General features: G+C 38.9%; 4 protein-coding genes across 7 annotated transcripts; 1 reads left to right on the top strand and 3 right to left on the bottom strand.

Moving 5' to 3' along the window:
* Positions 1–200: 200 nt before the first annotated feature.
* LOC116294423 (small ribosomal subunit protein bS16m) lies at positions 201–1,278 on the bottom strand. The gene is made up of 4 exons (XM_031702016.2): positions 975–1,278; positions 807–877; positions 678–735; positions 201–582 (listed from the first exon to the last, which is right to left on the bottom strand). Exons 1-4 carry the CDS (start codon positions 1,089–1,091, stop codon positions 466–468), a joined length of 363 nt encoding a protein of 120 aa, XP_031557876.1. The 5' UTR covers positions 1,092–1,278; the 3' UTR covers positions 201–465.
* Positions 1,263–14,755, top strand: LOC116294420 (molecular chaperone MKKS). The gene is made up of 8 exons (XM_031702012.2): positions 1,263–1,541; positions 2,018–2,109; positions 2,214–2,393; positions 2,540–2,777; positions 10,746–11,150; positions 12,291–12,445; positions 12,765–13,027; positions 13,560–14,755. Exons 1-8 carry the CDS (start codon positions 1,485–1,487, stop codon positions 13,949–13,951), a joined length of 1,782 nt encoding a protein of 593 aa, XP_031557872.2. The 5' UTR covers positions 1,263–1,484; the 3' UTR covers positions 13,952–14,755.
* LOC148904455 (uncharacterized) lies at positions 2,104–10,319 on the bottom strand. Of its 4 annotated transcripts, none has more exons than XR_016118880.1 (2): positions 3,339–10,319; positions 2,104–2,641 (listed from the first exon to the last, which is right to left on the bottom strand). XR_016118880.1 is itself a non-coding variant. In XM_089025155.1 (2 exons), the coding sequence occupies exon 2, from the start codon at positions 9,825–9,827 to the stop codon at positions 3,612–3,614; it is 6,216 nt and encodes a 2,071-aa protein (XP_088881281.1). In that variant the 5' UTR covers positions 9,828–10,128; positions 10,196–10,319; the 3' UTR covers positions 3,182–3,611. The 4 variants fall into 4 exon arrangements, 1 of the variants encoding a protein (XP_088881281.1); XR_016118881.1 differs by having other exon boundaries at positions 2,104–2,598; XR_016118879.1 differs by lacking the exon at positions 2,104–2,641 and adding an exon at positions 3,182–3,271.
* A 2,797-nt stretch (positions 14,756–17,552) lies between the features above and the next one.
* On the bottom strand, positions 17,553–22,025 carry LOC116294422 (peptidyl-prolyl cis-trans isomerase-like 1). The gene is made up of 8 exons (XM_031702015.2): positions 21,966–22,025; positions 21,596–21,661; positions 21,362–21,409; positions 21,175–21,236; positions 20,360–20,431; positions 20,210–20,271; positions 18,397–18,481; positions 17,553–18,005 (listed from the first exon to the last, which is right to left on the bottom strand). Exons 1-8 carry the CDS (start codon positions 22,005–22,007, stop codon positions 17,963–17,965), a joined length of 480 nt encoding a protein of 159 aa, XP_031557875.2. The 5' UTR covers positions 22,008–22,025; the 3' UTR covers positions 17,553–17,962.
* Between the last annotated feature and the right edge of the window lie 354 nt (positions 22,026–22,379).

Genomic DNA, 22,379 nt, shown 5'->3' with positions numbered 1-22,379 from the left:
TTGTTGATTTTTAAACATTTTTTGGAATGCGTTTCTTCTGCCATAGTGAAGAAATTATGATAATCAATTTACATTGAAACAAGATACAATCTAAACTAAATGATCAGAAAAGTGGAAAAGGAAAACAAAGCATTTCATAACATCTGTAAAGATGAAAAAAGACAGTGCAATGTCTTATAATCAACAGATCAAGAAACAACTCGCTGTTAGCGCCGTTGCTATTAACATAGTTTATTCAGTATGACGAAGGAAACTATTACAGTGAGGCAAATGGGCCAATTTTTTTGCACTGACTCATTCACATTCATTGGTTTTTTGACTAAGGTAAAAAGAATGTCTGATTGCTAGCTCAACTATAATAGACTTTCCCCAACCATGATAGAATAAAAAATATATTCTCCTTAACCATACTCCTTCTCTATCTGATAGTTCATGTGTGATGTTTTAATGGAATTGCAAATTGTATTATTCTTGTTCTTCAACCTTTTCTTCTTCAGTCACACTAGTTTCTTGTTCGGTCTTGGCCTCTCTGTTTCTTCTGGCGATTTCAATACTGTGTGGTTGTACAGGAAGGATACCAGCCTGAAAATCAAATTCTATAATGTTAGGATTTATCTGATGGGCTGGCTACAAGTATGCATTAAAAACCCCAGGGGGGGAGGTAACGGTTTTCTTACCAAACCAAGAAGCATGCCGACTGGTCTTGAAGGCTCTGCTCCAACTGATAACCAATACCTAAAAGAAAGAGCAATTGGACTCACTAAACTTTGGCTTAGTTGATTATAAATATGACTTGAATTACTTACTTTATTCTATCAACATTCAAACTGACTAGTTTCTCATTTCTATCATTTGGCATCGGGTCAAAGGTTCCAATCTGTCGAATGAAAAACAGACATTATTTGTAAGAAATGCTACATAAATTTAGATTAAGATTTTAATCTGAAGAACGAGCTGACAACTCGTAATGTTACCTGCTCAAAATAGCCACGATTTCTCGCTTTTCTTCTGTGTGTAGCCACTATACAGAAAAACGGTCTATTCTTGCAACCATATAGAGCTAATCGTAGTGCAATAAGTGACTTTTTCATGGTAAGTTTACAAAATAATAAACATCAAACACATGAGTACACGAGACAAAATTCAGCTCAACGCAGTTTTTATCAGGCGTTTCACACAAAGATGCGCAGAGGACTGGAACGATAGATAAACCGGATAAACGAATGGATGCCGACTTTTTACCGATCGCTCTCCGAAACTCTTTCAAAATGGCGGAACATTCAAAACACACGAAAAAATTCTCTTGACTTTTCACCTAATTTTTTAACAAGTTTTTGCCGTTATGAGGTCGAAATAATTGTTATTATCATAAAGAAGCCTAAACAGATGCTTCGCTCTCATCAAAATGCCTTATATTAGTGCTGAAACGAGTGTTTTCCTGTCCAAAGTGGTTTAGGAATGACGAAAAAAAACAACAACAAAGTATGAGGAGAAACAAACCAGGGCGTTTGACGCCTGCGAAAAGCTCTGAGAAAAGACAGGTATTTTGACTTACTAAGATCATTATTGAATGAAGTTAAGATGTTAGAAGCACTACTTGTTGATGTTAATGAGTTTAGAATACTCTTTGGATGTGGATGATGATTGCAATGATGATGTCAGATGATGATGATGATGATGATGCTGCTAATGATTATGGTGGTTCATGATAATGATGGCGATGTTGATAATAATGGTGATGAAAAATGTTACACTTCCTTCTCCAAAGTCCTGCCATTCTTCAATGCTAAACCAGTAGCAATGATGATAATGTCAATTCTGATGATAATGAGATTGTTGTCATGTATTGGTTTTGATAATGATGGTGATGCTGCTGGTGCTGGTGCTGGTGCTGGTGCTGATGGTGGTGCTGATGGTGGTGATGATGGTGATGAAGACTATGATGATGTTAGTGTTGTCAGAAAGACTTAATTACTACTTCCTATCTACTGAATTTGATTCTATGAATCATTTCTAGGTTCACAACAATATACTTTATGATTGCAAAGTTCTTGACATCATTAGAAAATTTGGACAACTTGCAGAAACATCTTATGGGCCAACTGGAAGGTAAACACTGTTTATTAATATCTTGTTGTGTTATTGTTGTGTAAAAATGTTATGTATAATACCCTTGAATTCATATCTTAGGAATTTTGAATTGTTATTTTCAGGTTAAAGTTCCTGCAGACGTCTGCTGGAGGACATGTGACAGTCACCTCTTGTTGTAGTTCAATTATCCATCATTTAGTGGGTGTCTCACATCCTGTGCTTCGGCTTATAATGATGGCCATCAAAGGCCACCTAGAGTTATATAAGGATGGTGGACTTGCTATAGCAATACTTATTACAAGGTACTAAGAGATAATAATTATTTTAACAAGTCTAAGCTGAAGGTGATCAAAGTCATGGCATGGCTAACTCACAGATTGAACCCTGAAACAACCTCTGGGCTGATTTAGGTTAGGGCAATTTTTCACATCAAGTTATTTTTCCACAGGCTTGTTGAATCTTCTCTTGATCTTGATGTCCCAAGAGCTGTAATCTTAGAGGTAAACACTGAAGCACAAGATGAGATAAAGAATTACCTAGCATCAGAAACCTGCCCATGGAAGATGAAGATTAATATCAGTGATATGAAGAGTATGATATGTTTGGTTAGAACTGTCATTGGGACAAAACCAGCTTGCCGAATAAGTGAGGATGAACAAGAGTCACTGTGCACTGTTTTGCTAGAGGTCAGAATAAGATAATCTTTTATCCTCTCAAATAATTTTGCAGAACCATTTCTGTTAATTCTTCACAGAAAAATTGGTAGAAAATTCATCTTAAATAAAATAGCTGTTTTCACAGTTGAGCCCGCAATGAGATATTCTTTTGTTTTAAGAATCATACAAGTGGGGCTTCTGGTACAATGCATGCATGTTGTCTCATTTGTATTCATCCATTATACTTGCTATTAGTGTAATGTAATAAATCACTTTTAAGTAATATATACAGTATGAGTGGCCGTGTTGTATCCGATATACAAACTCAAAGCGTAGCCGATACAACACAGACACGAATACTGTATGTAGCGGACATCTTCTTTCGTTCAGTGGGGACATCTAATTCAGTAATGGGTACACAACGCAAAACGCTCGTCGATTATATCAGCGATTTAATTCTCGATAATCTTGATGTTCTTCAGTTATTTCATTCACAATAGACAGATTTATAATTACGAGGTTCACTAGAAATAAAAAGTTACAAATTAAAAGCCTATATCTTACGGAAAATCAAATATAATCTTGACATACCATATGGTGTACGTATTACGATCGTCTTGCTGCCTGTCCCGGCTTACATCCCATAATTTCAACTTATGAATATTAATAACCTACGCTAATTAGGAAATCAAATAGTTGTCGTCTACATTACTGGCCCCAAATGAGGCATTTCTTATGGATCATTTCTTAAATCATTGTCCTGACGACAATAAGAAATTAATTTGGTTTCATAGCACAATTATCAATTAACTCAACAATGTTCTTGTGTAATTCGCTAACAGTGCTTCCTTGATTCTTGAGGCTTTAATCAACTCCTTCCAGCAAGCACAATTTGTGAATGGGACGGACCAACTCTGTCTTAGACGTCTTGACTCTTGCGGAGCGTACAAGTCCCTCCCTTGCCTTGTAAACTTCTAGTACACATGCCAGAGGCCACTGGCCCCGTTTAACGGTCTCGTCCACCACCAAAACAACATCACCTTTCGCTAGGTTCCTTTGTGGGGAGATCCATTTCTGCCTCAATTGTAAAGTTGGTAGGTACTCTTTGAGCCAACGGCGCCAGAACAGATTGGCTAGATATTGACACTGTCTCCATCGACGTCTGCCATAGTTATCAGAAGCCGTGAATACACCTAGAGGCATACTCGCTCCTGGACGCAGTAACAGGATATGGTTAGGCGTTAAAGGGGAGTCGTCCTTGGGATCATCACTGCAAGTTGTCAACGGCCTACTGTTAAGAATGGCCTCCACTTGCGTCATTAAAGTCAACAGGACTTCGTCTGTAGTAACTTGCTCCCTCAACAGGGCCCTTAAAATGGACCTTACAGATCTTATGATTCTCTCCCATATTCCACCCATGCTGCTGGCTCCTGGGGGATTAAACTTCCAGACGATTTCTCTCTGTTTTAGGAAACTCTCGATCTTCTGAACATTCCATTCTTGTAAAGATTTGCGTAGCTCTCTCTCACCACCCTTATAGTTAGTGCCATTGTCGCTTCTGATTTCGATGGGTCTTCCTCTGCGATTCATGAACCGCTGCAACGCATTGATGAAGGAATCTGCTTCCAAGCTATGAGCAACCTCTAGATGTACGGCTCGTGATGTTAAACAAGTGAAAATGCATCCATACCGTTTCTCTGTGCTCCGACCTCTTTTCACTAAGAATGGACCAAAGAAGTCTGTTCCAACAAATGAAAATGGTGGTTCGTCAGGGGTGAGCCTGTCAACTGGCAAGTTTGTCATCTGTTGGGATATAGGCGGGGCCTTACGTCTTCGGCAGTCAAAGCATGTCGTCAGCACACGTCTAATTAGGGATCTTGCGCTTACTATCCAATATCGCTGTCTTACAAGGGCCAGTAGGTGTTCTCTTCCAGCGTGGCCGTACAGTTGGTGATAATGTCTAATAACAAGCTCGCAGACAGGGTGGTTCTTCGGTAGAATTGGTGGATGTTTGGCTGCATCAGAAATTGGGGCGTTCTCTAAGCGGCCTCCAACTAATAAAACTCCTCCTTTAAGCACGGGGGCTAGCTTGAAAATGCAACTTGCCTTTGGTAGGGGTTTCTCTCTTGTGGAAACTTTGACTTTCGACTTCTCAATCTGTTTGCTCAAGATATTCACTTCCCTTGTGAAGCCTTGGCCTTGTACATCCTTGATAATTGCAACTTCTGCTTCTCGAATCTCTTTCACAGTTATTCTTCCTCTTGTAGCAGGCTTAACTTCAATATCATGCTTTGAACTTCTTAACTTGTTTACGAAGTAGTTTCTGAATCTCAGCATCCAGGCAATGGCCACCTTTAAGCGATACCAATCAGAGTAATGCTCGTACATTCGTTGCAGGAAGTTCTTTGAGTCCCTTTGCTGTGCCATATAGACCTGTCTCTCTCTCTTCACTTCTGGGTCGTCACTTGGTACCTCAGATATCTTGAGAACTGGTGCTGGCCACGAATCTTGGCCTTTCCATAAAAACTCAGGGCCGCACAACCATCGCCTTCCTTCGTCTCCTGTAATTTTCTCCGCGGTCAAACCTCTGGACGCATCATCCGCAGGATTGTCTTTGGTATTCACATATCTCCACTGCTTGGGGGTAGAAAATTCGTGAATGATAGCAATCCGATGTGCCACGAAGATGTTGAATCGTCTTGAGAAGTTGTTGATGTATTGAAGCACTGTTGTAGAGTCAGTCCAGAACGTCGACTCAGTCAGCGGCAGATCTAGCTCGGCTGTTAACATCTTATCAACTTTGACTGCTACAACGGCCGCCGATAGTTCTAAGCGAGGAATGGTCACTGGTTTTACAGGAGCGAGCCTTGACTTCCCGTTCAGGAACGAACAATGTACTTCCCCATTAATGTCAACCATCCGCAGGTACGATACGGTGCCATAAGCTGACTGGGAAGCATCTGCGAAATGGTGCAATTCATAGGTGACGATGTCTCCAAGGTCAGGTGACTTCAAGCATCTCGGTAGCTTCATATTTGACAGTCTTGGTAGGTCTTCTAGCCATCTCTTCCACTCAACGAGGTTATGTTCAGGGATTGGGTCATCCCATTTTAGTTGCTGTCTACAAAGTTCTTGCAAGATTAGCTTGGCTAACAGGACGAATGGAGCAGCGATACCCAATGGATCATACACAGAACTCGTTATGGATAACATCCCACGTCTTGTAAGAGACCTTTCCTTTACCTGTGTCTTAAATCCGATGCAATCTTTCTCGACATCCCATTCAACTCCTAAGGCTCTTTCCGTCGGAAATCGTTCAAAGTCTAGTTCCTTTACAGCCTTAGCTCTTTCAGATTCAGGTATCGACTTGAGGACTTCTTTACTATTGCTCATCCACTTTGTGAGACGAAATCCTCCTCGTCGTAGCATTTCAGTCACTTCAGATGCAGTTCGTATAGCGCCTTCAACAGTACTTGTCGACTTCAGCATATCATCCACATAGAAGTTCCTATGCACGATGTTCACAATCTCATCATCAAATTCGGTTTGATTGTCGTCAGCTGTTTTTCTGAGTGCAAAATTCGCACAACTTGGCGAAGACGTTGCACCGAAAATGTGGACTAGCATTTGAAAATTTGCTGGCTGTTGACTAAGATCTCCATCAGGCCACCAAAGGAATCTAAGCATGTCACAGTCCTTGGGCTCAACCTTGACTTGCAAAAACATAGCTTCGATATCTGCTGCTAGTGCTATGGGCTCTTCGCGAAATCTAGTAAGGACGCCTACGAGATTGTTCGTTTGATCAGGTCCTTGCAATAGTTGGTCATTTAATGACATGCCTTTCCATTTGGCGGCGCAGTCGAATACCACGCGTAGCTTCTTGGGGGTAATCACAGCATGGTGGGGTAGGTACCACACTCTCTTCTGGTCAAAATTCTCGTTGGGAAGGCGACGGGCATAGCCCTTAGTCAGATGGTCATCTATAACTTCTTTGTATTTCTCATAAAGTCCAGGATCGTTCAGGAATCTTTGTTTTAATGTTGCAAGTCTAAACTCAGCCATCGGTCGATTGTTCAATGTACAATAACTGCTGTTTCTCCACGGCAGGGCCATTTGGTAGTGACCCTCAGATAAAACCGTGCTTTCCTGCATGATAGACAACGCTCTTTTATCTTCTGCTGACATGCATTCTTCGGAACTTAGTACTGCATCTCCGAAATCGGTCCTCCAGAATCTTTCAACTTGAGCCTTAAGCTCATCACCGTGGGAAGTTATGTAGTGTGCGTTCAAGCTTTGTTGATGCGTAGACTCAGTCATCGGTCCTACGATGGTCCATCCAAGGAGTGTCTTGACCGCATACGGTTCCTTCCGTTGTCCTCGTTTCTCTTCTAACGCCCAAAAGGCTTCAGGCGTATCATTGCCGATGAGTAAAGTAACTTCATCAGTGTCTATTTCAGGTATTTGTATTTCTGCTAGATGTGGCCACCTACGAATGTCTTCATCTCTGGGTGCACCTTCTGTAGTGATGTGCAATTTTTTGACTGTCCATACGGTCGGTATCTCGACGACATTGTCTGAGTCAAGAGCTGTAACTTCCAAACTCGCGGTTAATCCCTTTCGCTGAACGTTTGCCTTTTCGATAGTTGTCAACGAGAATGTTCGTTCGGCGCCTTCGATTCCCAGCTGTTCTATTAGGCGTTTCTCGCACAATGTCGTGTCGGATCCTTGGTCCAAAAGAGCGTAGGTGACAACAGATCTCTGACCTTTCTTTCCACGAACCTTTACGGGCACGATTGGAAGACATACTCTTTTCTCCTTGGCAAGAACATCGACGCTGTTTACGCTATCAGCCTTGACGACATTATAATTTTTAGCACTGTTCGTATTGTTACTTGAATCCTGGCTCGGCTGTTGATTAAGGTTAGAGCTGTTCGGTGGATGCAGCAACGTGTGATGTTTTCCCTCACAGGAATCCACTTCACACTGTTTTTTCTGATAGCAATTCTTTGCTCTATGTCCTCGCTTAAGGCAGTTGTCACATAACCCTTTGTCTCGAACAAACTTCATTCTTTCACCTTGCGTCTTCTTCTTAAATTCATCGCAGCTTGTGAGAAGATGTGCTTGGGCACAAAGACCACACTTTACCTGGTCGTTTAAAGTATATGCGGCCCTCGAAGCTAATTGTGAATCCTTTGTTGTTGCCGTCACTTTCGGCGTTTCTGCTTGGTGTGTCGCTAGGGTGGTAGCTCTTGGCGGCCTTGGCGTGTTCTGAAACGGTTTACTTCGGGGTCGCATTCTGTCCCTGGACGTGTCCTTTGAGTCCATAATCTGTCCGAAAACAGGATCATTTGCGGCCTTTGCTCTCTCAGACAAAAATTCGGACATATGGTCTATGCTGGGTTTTCCTCCTCCGCTTCGTATCACTCTAGCCTTCTCGAGCCACCTAGCCTTTAGGTGGACAGGGAAACGTTCTGCTATTTTCTTCAAGTTGTCAGCATTGTTCAAGTCGTCATAATATCCAACGGCACGTAGAGTTAATTCACAGTCCTTTAACTTATCGGCGAAAACTTGCAGGCCTTCTCTATCAGACGCCCTCAGCGGGGGTCCCTCAGTTACAAGATCAATGTAGGCCGTGGCTATGACATAAGGTTCGCCGAATCTTTCAAGCAATAACGTTCGTGCTGTGAGGTAGCCGTCGGTAGAGTCCAATACTACACAGTTCTTGATCACTTCTTTAGCCTTGCCCGTACAATATTGCAGTAAATAATTCAATCGTTCTCCGTTATCCTCAGTCTTTGCTTCAATGTTCTGTTCGTAGTTGCGAATAAACCTCCAGTAGTATAATGGGTTTCCATCAAAGGTTAATAGCTCTGGTTTAGGAAGCATTAAAGCGTTGGTCATGGCGCTGGTGATCCTTTCTTGCTGCCTTATCAGTTGACTGAGGACCTTCTCATGGACTGCTGGCTTAGGTGGTTCATCGTTATTGGCAGTGTCGCTTAGACGGTTATCATAATCAGCGACGTAGAACTCGGGTGTGTTCAGGTCCAGCCATGCCTGTGGTGTCGGTGCATGCGCAGCATGAACAAACTTCGGTTTGGGCTTCCTGTGTACTACATCAGGCCATTCTGTCGTCGTAAACGGGTTACTTGAGCTTCCCCTTGTCGGTGTTGCTAACGAACTGCCAGGCGTCTGGGCCATCGGGGCTGCGAATGGGTTAGTGGAGATCGGTGTTATCGGAGTTGCAAACGGGTTCACAGGGAGGCGCTGTCTAAAGTCTGCAACTCTAGTCGATTCCTTTGGGGCACTTCTTGGTGTGGAGCCAAAGGGGTTTGAACCAGGTAACACGTCGTCGTCGTCGTCGTAAAAATTGTATAGCTCAACTCGTTCGGCCCTTTCATAGATTTTTAGTTCAGTGTTTCTTTGTTCCATTTCGTGTTGAGCTTTTAGTAATGTGTGTCGACGTTTTATTTTATTGACTTGAATTGCCTCCTCTAACCGCAATTTCATCGTCATCTCTTCAATTCTTTCTTGCAATTCTTGCTCTTCCTTCAACTGTCTAATCTTAAGCTCGGCAACAGATTGATCTGCCCTCGCTTTCAACTTTAACTTCGTTGCTGTACTTGATTGGGAACTTTCGTTAGAGCCTGCTTGGCTACTAGAATCGCAGGGTTCGACAAGAGGCAGATCAAAGTCAATGAACGGTCTTTTGTTCCGGTGGGTCCACGCATCAATTTCTCCCTCAATGTCTTTTTTAGCTTCTAGCTCTCTACTGTAAATGCCTTCAGCTTCTTCAATATCCAACTGTTCCTTCAAGCATTCTAAGTGCTGTTGACAACACCGTTCGAAGTTATCAAATGTGTTCAATATTTTCTGCCTTATCCTCAGAACGGTATCAATATCATTGAAATTCTCTGATTTCATCACTTCTTTTATATTTCGATAATTCTTTGTCAATTGGCCAATATATCCCGATCTTGAGCGTCTTAGAGCTTCAGCTCTCTCTTCTCTTACTCCGTCACAACTTTCACGATCAGCGGGCTTCTTGCGTCTTGCCGGCGGGCTTCCTGTGTCATCATCCATCGCTGCACATGGAAATTCGAGGAATTCACAAGCCGTACGATTCTTGTAAACACTCTTCGGAGATGAAATAAACGCTGGATAACTGCAGAATCAAGCTTAATAAATGTCCATCAGTCGGTGAATGACATATGTGAACAATAATGTAGCGGACATCTTCTTTCGTTCAGTGGGGACATCTAATTCAGTAATGGGTACACAACGCAAAACGCTCGTCGATTATATCAGCGATTTAATTCTCGATAATCTTGATGTTCTTCAGTTATTTCATTCACAATAGACAGATTTATAATTACGAGGTTCACTAGAAATAAAAAGTTACAAATTAAAAGCCTATATCTTACGGAAAATCAAATATAATCTTGACATACCATATGGTGTACGTATTACGATCGTCTTGCTGCCTGTCCCGGCTTACATCCCATAATTTCAACTTATGAATATTAATAACCTACGCTAATTAGGAAATCAAATAGTTGTCGTCTACACTGTATATTACTTATCAAATGTCTAGGTTAGTTCCTTTGTGTTTCACTAAAATTTTCAAAATTAAAGTGAATCTGGCCAAGAAAATCCAACTTTAAGTTTATGTAAATGAACACAAATTTGTATCAGATTTACAACACTCTTCGCAGTCGTGATTTCTGTTGTGTTTTCCTCATGAATTATTAATTAGTTTGATAATAGGTTTTAATAAGTCTCTTTGTCATGTACATAATATTTGCTATTGTAATGTGATATTGCCAAAAAAATCACTTCCAGCCACCTTACTAACAGGAAAGGTACCACACTGCAGATGCCATAGCAACTCAGGCTGCAGTTACATGTTTTCTTATCTTTGATTGAGGCTAAGGGGTCAATAAAATGACCCACAAACAGTTATTATATCTGGCACTGACTTTGAAAATTCTGAATTTTTAGGCATTTCTTCAAACAATACCATCAATATCAAAAGACAAAGAGTCACTAAAAATTTTATCAGATGCTATTCAATTTCTCTACTGCGAAGGAAGTCCAGTCAGTGAGACTAAAGTTTTCCAAGGTGTCGTCCTGCAAGCTCCAGAAATCCCTACCTACTCTAAAAATACACCAAAACTAAGCAACCTTAAGGTGGCTCTGTACAACGTTTCCATGGCAGGAGACACTGATGAGTGGTTCGAAGGTGTGTCTCACGTTGTTAGTGGTGAAATGGAGCAGGCTGAAATGAGTGAAGGTGTTGTCAAGCACATGAAGGGCGTGGCGTCTGCATTGGTACAAGCAGGGGTTGGTCTAGTCGCATGTCAGAAATGTATACATCCAACCCTCAAGGAATTCCTGAAAGAAAAGGTACGTTTGTTCTAAAAACAGTATCTTTATTCTCCTTTGTAAGTCTGATTCATCGTATTTTGCATGGGTAGGAAAGTATTTCTTGTATTCACGCGTATTTACGCCCGGAGATAGTACAGTTTTCTTATGACTGTAAAAAGCTCACGGTACGAACACGGTCGTGACACAGCAAGGGATACGCCAGACAAATCACATTGCACGAGAATTTACTCTCCATCCAATCAAATACCCGGAACACGGCATAAACACGGCGCGGACACGGACACGCCAAGATCACGGCACTTTTAGACCAATCATATTGCGCTTGAAAAAAATCAGTCAATTAAAATTCTAGAAAGTATCACGGTCACCGCACGTCACGCTTACGGCACTGAGCTTTTCACAGTCATACGAAAACTGCACTAATAGCAACCAGTTTTGCGCGACGACAAACTGTACGATTCCTCGCGTGTTAGAACAGATTTCGAATAAAAGAGAAACGGCACGACAAGCGGCATATTCACGTTACGAAATTGGCGACATCCTTTGAACCAATCACATCGCGCGAGATTACAAAGGGTCATTATATTTGTAGAATGGTTCATCAGACGTTAGTGTAGCTATAGCCTGGATGGTGTGTTTGCTATATACCGCTCATCGAACTATCTGTGCTGTGATTGGTTGGTCAGTTTATGTAGTGGTTGGCTGTTTGGCTGTCACCGTCCTGAAAGTTTTCTAATTGTCGGTATCCATGCTTCAGGGATTTCTATACCACTGTTCCTTCCTTGACTGAGTGGATACCAATAGGGCTTTGACCTATATTTAATTACAATTACACCCGCAGCCCGAATGGTCTTCGAGTCAATAGCCCATGAGGCCGAAGGTTCACTATAGACCACTAGTAACCAATCAGAGCGCAGAATTCGAGATAGACCATTATTAGGTTTGTACTAATGCTGATTATCCAATAAAAATGTTGGGACATGAGTAGCACGGTCACGGTACGGCACCAATCCACGTCGTGACTCACAAATATAGGAAATAAAATTTGCTCAATTGAAAAGATTTAAAGAGAATATAAGATACCAATATGGTAACACAACGTTCATCTAATAGCCTGCCCAGTAGGTTCGTAGATGATGGTTTCGTTCTTCTTTCAAGGGAGTATATGTTATCGAGCGTTTGTCAATACTACACATTGGTTCAGTCCAACAATTGACTGGAGCAAAGATCCTCAGCACCTTTACCTCAGATGTACCACGTGATTGGTTTGGTCACGTGGGGAAAATAGAACATCTGGTGATGGGAAGCAAAAGGTTAGTGTCTGATTGGTTGCTTCCTTTCTCGAGTTCCCAAATGACCGCTGTTTTCGTTGCCAAAATATAATTCCATTCTCGTACCCAAACCCTTACCAGCTTCCTAACGAAAAATCATTTTTTGCTGAGAAGGTCTGCGTACGAGAATGAATATAATGCGTCTTTTTCGCTCGTTTCCTTTCTTTCACTTGAACTTGGGTTGTGCTTGCTTCAAGTTGAGCTAACATTTCTCCTACAAGGGTATTGAGCAAAGGGTTTTCAAGTCAATATTATGTTTTTTATTCCTTCATTCTTTCTTTCTTTCTCTCTTTCGGAACAGTTACTTGCATCTTATACCGAGTGAACAGCCTCCTTCATCTTGGCATCCCGTCTCTACCGTCGTTTTGTGTTCGCCTGACGAAACTTCTCTCAGCGAGTTAAAAATCGTCTGTCAGTCAGCCATAAGCGTTTTACACGGTGTACTCTCCAGTCCATATGTCGTCCCAGGAGGTGGGTGTCTGGACACCCATTTAGCCTGGTACCTGCGATCCAGGGCGCGCCAATGTACTCCTAAAAGCCTAGAAAGAATAGGCGCTACTAAAGGTTAGTTATGGCTGGTAAATTAACGAGCACATGAGGGTCATATAAGGGAAACTAAACGATAGGGCTCTTCCAAGAAACTTCCCCAGAGCGTTCTTGAAGAAAAGCCAGGAGATGGGCTCCCGGCCCAACGGTCTTCCGCTACACTAACAAAATAAGGGACGAGGTCAAAACAATCGTCCAAGATAGGGACCCGATTTTATGATATAAGGTGGTGGGTACCGGTACATACTCCCCGCCCTCCCCCTCAGAGACCTGTTCAAATGCTTGATACTGGGGGTGGGTAGTGGCAATTTCTATATGCAAATATGTTTTTTAGCATACATGCAGACAGACAGTCTATTCATTTCCGTGATTCGGCTTTTAGTTTTGGAGATATTTGGGGACAAAATCTAAGATTTCACTTCCAGAGGTGGTGGGTACCGGGTAACACCACCCCTCCCACCTAAATCGGGTCCCGTGAGATGACAATTGTTTTGCCCTCATCCCTAATTACGACTTTCTCAAGGTGATTTATATTAAAAATCCTATTTAGCTCAGTACCTAACTGTCATGAACAACATTGCCCGTTGCCTGGAAACGGTCTCCAAAAGCCTGGAACACGACGGGGGCGATCACGTGTACGATTCCTCCAATCACCATCATTGGATCATTCCACCGGGCTCTGACCCAAATACTACATCAATCCCGTCTTGTGTGTGCGGGCTTACGTCACGTGATGAATTTGAAGGAGAATGGTGCATTATGGGAAGTGATTTTGACTTAAGTGTTACCGGCCAATCATCTTTCACCAGGAATGGACCAATAGAAAGATCCTTCAGTAATTCTATCATAGACCTCTACGCTTCCAAGATGAGTGCTTTGTGCACTGTTTTTGAGACTGTTAATGTTCTCTTAAGAGTAAAACATCTTGTTTCCGATGGATAAGTGGGCTCGCACAAGATAGTTCGCTAGCTCACAAGATTGAAAGTCAATTTAAATTGGGATTCCTGTGGTGCCGTACTTTTCAGTATTTGTCCTTTTATATAAACATCAAAAGGATTTAAAAGTAAAAGGAAGTGCTTTGTTTTACACTCTTGAGGCTATTTTTGTGCTTTTGTGCAGTTCACGCTACAATAGCTACATTTTATTTCCGGTCAGCGGAGATCAACTGGGGATTCCCATATCCGATTGCATCTCAGTGACTCTGATCAAGTGTTCGAAATCGCAAGCTTGTTTACATGGCTGCTCGGTGATCATGGAATTGTTTATTCGTCTTTGATCGCCTGCTTTATTCAGACAAATTTCATCTACGAGTATCTATCAAGGGATTCATCTTCGATGGTTCATTGTATCTTCGACATCAAGGACATGAACCTCGCTAAATTTACACTGTAATGAGAAATAAACGACTTCGAAGCCGCTCTTCCAGTGACACAGAGTACAAGCCTCGACATTCAGAATTTACTCAAATCGCCATAATAATAATATTTATGCTAGTGGTGGCATTAACTGCTTTCTACTATGGAAACTATCTTATCGTACTTATAATCATTGGTATTTGGATTACCTAACCTCGTATGGGAGTGTTCCTAACTAGTACACGAACGTTGACCATTTTGCCTCTTCAACAAGGAGTTACCTTAGTGTGCGATAGTACAAGTTACGCGGTTGATGTGGACGTGTGGATAGACAAATCTAGCCTTAAAATAATAAACATTTTCGCTCATAAAATAAATGTATGAAACTTGGGCCGTATGTTCTAGTCGTCGATTGGGTTTATCGATTATTTGTGGAGATATTCCCGTGGTATCTATGGTACTGGTTCGCGTGGTAAAGAATTATGAATCTACAAATCATTTTGCTGAATCGAAGTCTAATGGGGTTAGCTACGAGGGATGAGAAAATTAAGTAATATTTGGTTGTATTTTTAGTTTTTTAGACGCCTTCTGATACACATGATTACGAAATTCTCCTTTTTGAAGACAAAAATGGCTGAACGATAAGTCCATTTCATTCTATTTTCCTTCGTTACGATTTTCATCAATGCCTCAAGCTATCATAAAAGATCTATGGATTCTATCGCCAATCTTAGTCACAAGGAAGCAGACAAAAGGATAATGCTTTATTAATTCGCAAAAATATCACCTGTAATACAAATGACCTTGAAAATATATTACTGTAAGTGCTAGCCCACCAGAACACATTGAAAAACGGGATTTCTTTTAGAAAGTCAGACAAAAGAAAAAAGAAAAAATATTGCTGCAATATAATCGTGATAAAGTTAACAGGCGACTATTGAGTACGATGAAAAGTAAGATTGTTTGCTTTTTGGCTTCCTTTTAGCATAATTTTAGTAATTTTCAAAATAAATCGTTTTCGATTCGAGTTCTTAACGACCAAAAATTCACTCCTAGCTTTTAGCATATTGAATATGATCTTTGTGTAAAATGGTGAAAAAGACCCCTTGGAAATTACCAATTAGTTCAAACGAATTTCAATTTAAAAATAAACGATAAATGGTGAAAATGTAATAATTCGAAATAGACTTCTAGTTCAATTATAAAATATACTTTTCCGTACTCAATATTGCCACGTTTTTCTGTTCCTTTTATTAATTTGTATTCTAAATCATATTTTCAAATTAGAAAAATAACTTTATTCATTATATAAATGAATGAAAGACAACAGACGTTCGGAGCTAATTAATTCAAAGAAAATTTACGATTGATAATCCCTTTAGACAAATATGTCTTTGAAGGGTGGATTCTTAAAGGATTTTAACATTGTACAAACTCTTTTAACTTTGAAGCGAATAGTTTCTTTTTTTTAACTAATTGTCGTTTCCTTGAGAACTATTTTCGATATTTCTGATAGTCATTCGTCAAGGATAAATATTGAACTCAAGCAGAGAATATTATTCAGTATAGATTTGAATGGGGGGAAAGATTATGCCAGATTTAAAAGTTTATGAATATGAAGTATCAATATTGGTAAATTTCGATTCAAAAAATCCCCAAATTTTCAAAGAACACGATTCAATTTGATTCACAAATAAATTATTGAAAGTAATTTTAAAAAATGGTTAAAAGCATGACAATGAATGAGATTTGAATGAGATGTCTAGCCAATTAGGTGTTGTCGTTTTGACATTACTAGGAGACACCTCTTAACATGAAATATGCAAGGATTTATAAATGCTAGTTATGTTGTGATGAATAACAATCGTAACTGAGGTAAGCAGCAAAATCCTTCCATTTCAATGCAATAAAAATGAGAGGCAATAGACCTTTCCCAAATTCACTTGACTGATTACAAAACAATGGTTTCAAGTCAAGGTTGGAGTTGATGAATAAAGAATCAAGTTCAATAAATATTTTAAAATGTTCATCATAAAAGAACAATTTTCAGGTGAATGCCCTTGTGGTATTAAATGGGTAATTTGCATACGAAGGTAAAAAGGTCTATTCATTAAAGGTCTATTAATAATAAAATGCTTTTAAAGCAATGCCCCATAAAAATCTTGGGGCTCTTAATATAAAAGGATTTTTAAGGGATTAAGTATAAAAACGTAAATAGAAAGATTATTATTTTGAAAGAAGCCAAAGTTTTGATATTCTTAAAGTGCTTATAAGCCTTTGCACAATATTTTCAGAATTGATTCTTTAGATAGTGGACAGTTGATTTGAATGTCGGGTCTTTAAGATACAAAGGTTTATATTCCCAATATGTTAATGACTATGACGTAACATAAGGGATCATTTAATAAACAACACTGCACTCGTTCTGGAATCATCTGGAGCATCAGCCTTTTACTCGTGACTCACGTAAAGGTTCTTACAAATTTGTTTTCAAAAAATGTCCAGCGTTCAATATTAAAAGTTGCCACAAAATAACTCAAATCCCTTATGTTACGTCATAGTCATTAACATATTGGAAATATAAACCTTCATATCTTAAAGACTCAATTCTGAAAATATTGTGTAAAGGCTTATAAGTACTTTAAGATCACTGGATAAAGAGCTCCAGAGACAGAGGTATTTATTTAAAGCCATTCATTTTCCCCTGCATGTAAAATGAATTCAATTTCAGTTTTGAGCTTCAAAATCCATTACCTGACACTTCAAACTTGTTCTAAACTCAGGCAAAACTGTGACAAAATTCTCTATTTTATTACAAAAATGTGAAAATGTATGACCACTTTTAATGTATTCGCATACTTTGCTGCAGAGGCTTTTTGCTGCCAAATGAAGTTTTATATGCTTTATTGGGTAACACCAGCCAGCTTCGCATTGAAATGTGTCAGTTTGACATAAAGTACAAAAGGCAAAGCATAAAAGTACACAATATTACATTATCTCTGGTCATATTTTTTTGCACCTAAATTTTTTCTCTGTAAGCAAAATAATTAGACCTGTCTGTTTAGAATAAAATAAAATGAAATAAATAAATAATATCCCAAAAATGAAAATATATAAAACAGGAGAACAGAAAAAAGCCTTGACTCCTTTTGTGAGGGATGGGTGGAGATCGCTATATACGTAGGAGGTAGAACTATGGATATTCTTTATTCTTTATTGGCAGACTAACTTGCCTGTCCTGAATTGAATTGTTACTACATTTTCATCTCAAGGTTTGACTTGCTGATTTCATACATTTTTGTCCTATTTTATCAGTATAACTTTTCTAAGTTGGAGAACATGGTGCATTATGGTGCAAAACTTGGGTACAAACATCTTTGGTTCATCATACCTCATATGGTGTTGCTTGTACCAAATCTAGACCATGATGCATCCTGTTTATCAAACTTAGAAAAGGCCTTTGAAAGTATAATGGGATTAATAACATAAAGTTGTTTCATTTCATCCTTGACAGAGCTACTGGTGGTCCAATACTTGTAGACAGTAAGTAAGTATTGTACACAGAGAGAACTTGGGGATTTTTCTAGTAGTGTGAAGTTTATGGTGCTTTGCAGTTGATGATGTACACATCATGTATTGGCCTAAAGGATAAATACAAATATTATTTAATTTTGAACAATGTTTAAGGAGTGATTGCTTAGTCTCCTGAGGCTCATATTTAAGCAGCAGGATGCAGATCTACATGTAAATTGTAATTTAGAAGTTGATTTTGGGTGAGGAATGAGAACTCTGGAAAAACTGTTGAAACAAAAGATAGATCCAGTAACACAATTTATCTACATGCAACACTGGTACCAAGCCTGGAAATCGAACCTGGGTTGCACTGGAGAGAGGAGGTTTTTTTTAACTATTTTGACATCATCAGAATGGTACAAAACATGCTGGAGTAGAGAGATCTGATATCAACAGAAGTATATATGTATATTTAATTTTGGAACTACAAAATATTGAAGACATACATATAGCACTTACCTATCAGAGGTATCAGTGTCCACCAAACCTATTCTCTTTACGACTCCAATACCTTTCTTTATGCGTCCAAATATTGTGTGTTTTCCTAAACAAAAAGATAGTAATATCACTTTACATTTACTTGACATTATAAGAACACCCTGTGTGGGTCAGTATTGTGTAGCCAGTGTTGCAACCTTGCTGGCATCTGGATTTTTGGCATCAAGTGCTTTGACCATGAACTTTTTGAGAAACAGTCCGAACTATTACTCTTATTGGCATAAAATGACATGACTGGAATGATCTGAAGCATGAAATAAGGGAAGCTAGGGATATTATCTTACTGTCAATGGTATTGAAGTGGTTCAATTCATATCTGACAAATAGGAAACAGTTTGTCGCAATCAATAATGCTGTCTCTTCTGTTTGGGATCTAAATGTTGGAGTACCTCAAGGATCAGTGCTTGGTCCGGTTCTGTATGTTTTGTATACGTCCCCGGTAGCTGACATCATCAGGAGCTATGGGCTGAGTTATCATTTCTATGCAGATGATTCCCAACTTTACATTGCCTTCAGTCATAAGTCGCATCAACAGCTTTTGGACGCAAAGGAATGCATTGAGAAGTGTGTTGCAGATATTCAAAGGTGGATGCAAGCAAATGATCTGAAGTTGAATCGGGATAAAACTGAAATTATGCTAATTCACTCTAAATTTAAAGCCTACATTGACCCACCGATCATTCAAATTGGTGATGATGTGATTGATGTTTCCTCAACTGCCACAAACCTTGGTTTTAAATTTGATAAGTTCCTGTGTAGCCATGAACAAATCAAGCAAGTCTGTAAGTCCTCATTCTATTTCATCCGGAACATTGCTAGAATTAGAAAGTTTCTTACTGATTCTTCTACAGAGAGTGTGATTCATGCATTTATTACCTCCAAGTTGGACTATTGTAACTCACTCTACTATGGTCTCCCGAAATATCTTTTGAAAAGGCTTCAGTATATTCAGAACTGTGCAGCTAGATTAGTAGTTCAAGCGAGTAAATTTGATCATGTCACTCCAGTTTTGATAAAATTGCACTGGCTTCCTGTCCGTTTCCGAATTATATTCAAGATATTGCTCATTGTGTACAAGTGCTTGCATGATATGGCTCCCCCATACCTGGCTGATGCTATAAAACCGAGGAAAAATTTGCGCACTCTCAGATCTACAACCATGGAGTATCTAGAAGAAAAAAGATCTCGTCTGGTGACCTATGGTGACAGATCTTTTTACGTTGCTGGCCCTAAACTGTGGAATGACATCCCACTTCAAATTAGGAAAAGTTCTTCAATCCAATTATTTAAAAATGAACTGAAAACTCATTTGTTCAAGAACTTTGTCTCCTCTGGTTCAAAGTGAACATCAATGAACTATGACATTTCATTAATATTGTAATATACGTCTGGTATTTATTTTATTTCTTATTGTGAAGCGCCATGAATTTTGATATGTGCGCTATATAAGTTCCGTTATTATTATTATTATTATTACAACTTTTAAGAAGCTTATAAAGGGGTAGGGGATTTAATTATTGTAAGATAGTTTTCATATTAAGAGTTTTTGAATCATTTTGACCTTTAATAGTGTTTTCCTGCTGCTAGCATGGTTGATTTGAGGGGGTATTTTTATAAATTTTTATATTTATATCTAGATTTTCTTAGTCCTTTAGATTGATTTATTATTAAATTAGTTTTATTTATACGGCAGGACCCTATTGTAAAACACATGTGAAGTAGGCTTCCTGAATAAAGATTGATTATTATAAAATAAATTACATGAACGTCTTACCATCTAACCACTGTACTGGAGCTAGAGTTACGAAAAACTGACTACCATTTGTGTTAGGACCACTAGAAAGCAAGGAAACAAAAAATATATTACATGAATGATTATATGATTTGCTGAAATAAATTTCAAAATTATAAGTGGCCTTCTTACCTATTAGCCATTGATATAATGCCTGCTCCTGTGTGCTTAAGTTCTCTTGTGATTTCATCTTCAAATGTTGGACTGTGGAGTAAATCAAGCAGAAAAAAATTAAACAAACTGTGGCCAAGGTATAATCAATAACTTGTGCTTTCCCTTCAAATTTTATCAATACCCTGAAATAACCTCTGCTAATTCACAGATTGAATTGAAATTTAGCTTGTTAGGTGAACGAGTGGATGATAACTAGTAGAGAACTAGTGTAGACTGTGATGGTGTTTCTGAATAAACAGTAGGAGTTTATGGATAAATTGAATCACAGTAAGAAGCTTTGTTAAACTAAAAAGTTAGGTGAACATTGTGAGAGGAGGAAAACCAGAGAACCTGGAGGAAAACCCCTTGAATCAAGAGAAAGACCTAACAAACTTCTACTCACATGTTATATGCCAATTACAGAAATCAAACCCGAGACCCCAGAGGTGAATGGTGAGTACACCACTGCTACACTACCCTTGATTGCCGAAGTTAATAATTGATTATTGAAAACCATTCTGTGAGGCATGAGTGAATCAAAGGAATAGGTTACTGTTGCTCAGTAGAGTATGTCATGTAATGTCTATAATACTATTTCCTTTACATCAAATCAGAATATGGCTGCCAATTTGAATGTACCTATTGTTCTGGACTGACTAGACTAGACTGAAAATGCTTTTATGTGTTTTAACTTGAACATAAGTCTAGTCTAATCAGTCGTGAACAATACCATTGCAAATTGAACTCTATTTTCAATTCAGTGTATGAATCAGATTTAAGCATAGCAAGCATACCCATATATAGAAGCTCCACCACGACCAGTTCCAGTTGGGTCACCAGTTTGAATCATGAAATCCTAATCAAAGACCATTGAAAACCACTACATTTAAAAACATTTATCCTTCTCTATATATCTACAGTCAAGGCTATAAAAATATATAAAACATTCAATTCTAATTATCATCAATATCTGTAACTTACCTTTATTACCCTGTGAAACTTGCAGTTGTTGTAGTAGCCTCGTTTTGCCTACATAGAACAATTAAGAAAGGCCATTAGTTGATTAATGCTAGATGCTAGAATGTTTTAGAGACAGGGGTAGGTCACGTTTTCTGGGAGGGAGGGGGGGCAAATTCTACAGAGGGGTGGGAGAACAACAATAGACCTCCTTACCTTTGGAGTAACATTACGCCCAAGGTAGATAGGTCTACTTACCAGTTCTAAGAAATTCTTGCATGTCTTTGGAGCATGTCTCCAATACAACTCAACTTCAAATCTGCCCTGAAAAACAAAAAAGCTTGAAATGAGGTTTTTTCTGATTAATGTTATAAGCCCTGAATATCTTTTATAGATAACCAACATATTCAAAAATGAAATTAGTCAGAAAGACAAAGTTTCTCTCTCTACATACTAGACTAGTTACAAACCGCGTGCAAGTATCAAACACATGGCAAACTGTCATGTTTCATCGTCTTAATGCAAATTGATTTTTAAAGAAATTTTAACCAAAGACTTAAATCTAGCTAGATTGAACTATGATTGACTCCAAACTGGTTGAAAAGTTTAGTATTTACTAGATATTTACCATAGACGTCTCAACATAAACAGACGCGCTTTCGTCCGCCATCTTGGATATCAATGAGGACAGAAAGGAATTGTGGGAAAATCTTTAAAGCCGTTGCGCGGTCTTCCTGTGTCTTTCCGAAATGTTAAAAAAATCTAATCGCTTCAAACTTCATTTCATATTCCTTAATAGAGGGTTATTTTATCTTTTGTATATATAAAATACTGAAATTATTTTATTATTTCTTTAAAAACTCTTTCACGAATTTGTGCGTGCACTGAGACGTCTGAAATGATTCAAAATTTCTAGGGAATAATCAATTACCATTAATTGTCGTAATGAAAGAAATTATCAAATTAACTAGAAAATAAATAAATAAATATGCTTTTTGGCAAAACGCTTTTAGAGGAATAGAAGGGACGTAGAGGTTCAATA

Source organism: Actinia tenebrosa, unplaced genomic scaffold (genome assembly GCF_029948245.1).
Source record: "Actinia tenebrosa isolate PJP-AT-01 unplaced genomic scaffold, QUT_ActTen_1.0 PGA_scaffold9__36_contigs__length_13948895, whole genome shotgun sequence".
NCBI classification, from domain to species: domain Eukaryota; kingdom Metazoa; phylum Cnidaria; class Anthozoa; order Actiniaria; family Actiniidae; genus Actinia; species Actinia tenebrosa.
This window is presented reverse-complemented; position numbering and strand designations above follow the sequence as displayed.

Coding starts and splice junctions, on each gene's coding strand:
- LOC148904455 (XM_089025155.1), bottom strand. CDS start 9,827: ATGGATGATGACACAGGAAGCCCGCCGGCAAGACGCAAGAAGCCCGCT.
- LOC116294423 (XM_031702016.2), bottom strand. CDS start 1,091: ATGAAAAAGTCACTTATTGCACTACGATTAGCTCTATATGGTTGCAAG. Junction 736..806: donor TTGAATGTTGATAGAATAAA/GTAAGTAATTCA, acceptor TCTTTCTTTTAG/GTATTGGTTATCAGTTGGAG. Junction 583..677: donor TCGGCATGCTTCTTGGTTTG/GTAAGAAAACCG, acceptor TTTGATTTTCAG/GCTGGTATCCTTCCTGTACA.
- LOC116294420 (XM_031702012.2), top strand. CDS start 1,485: ATGAGGAGAAACAAACCAGGGCGTTTGACGCCTGCGAAAAGCTCTGAG. Junction 1,542..2,017: donor AAAGCTCTGAGAAAAGACAG/GTATTTTGACTT, acceptor AATCATTTCTAG/GTTCACAACAATATACTTTA. Junction 13,028..13,559: donor AAGAATAGGCGCTACTAAAG/GTTAGTTATGGC, acceptor AATCCTATTTAG/CTCAGTACCTAACTGTCATG.
- LOC116294422 (XM_031702015.2), bottom strand. CDS start 22,007: ATGGCGGACGAAAGCGCGTCTGTTTATGTTGAGACGTCTATG. Junction 21,662..21,965: donor TTTATGTTGAGACGTCTATG/GTAAATATCTAG, acceptor TTTGTTTTTCAG/GGCAGATTTGAAGTTGAGTT. Junction 21,237..21,361: donor AGTTTCACAGGGTAATAAAG/GTAAGTTACAGA, acceptor GTCTTTGATTAG/GATTTCATGATTCAAACTGG.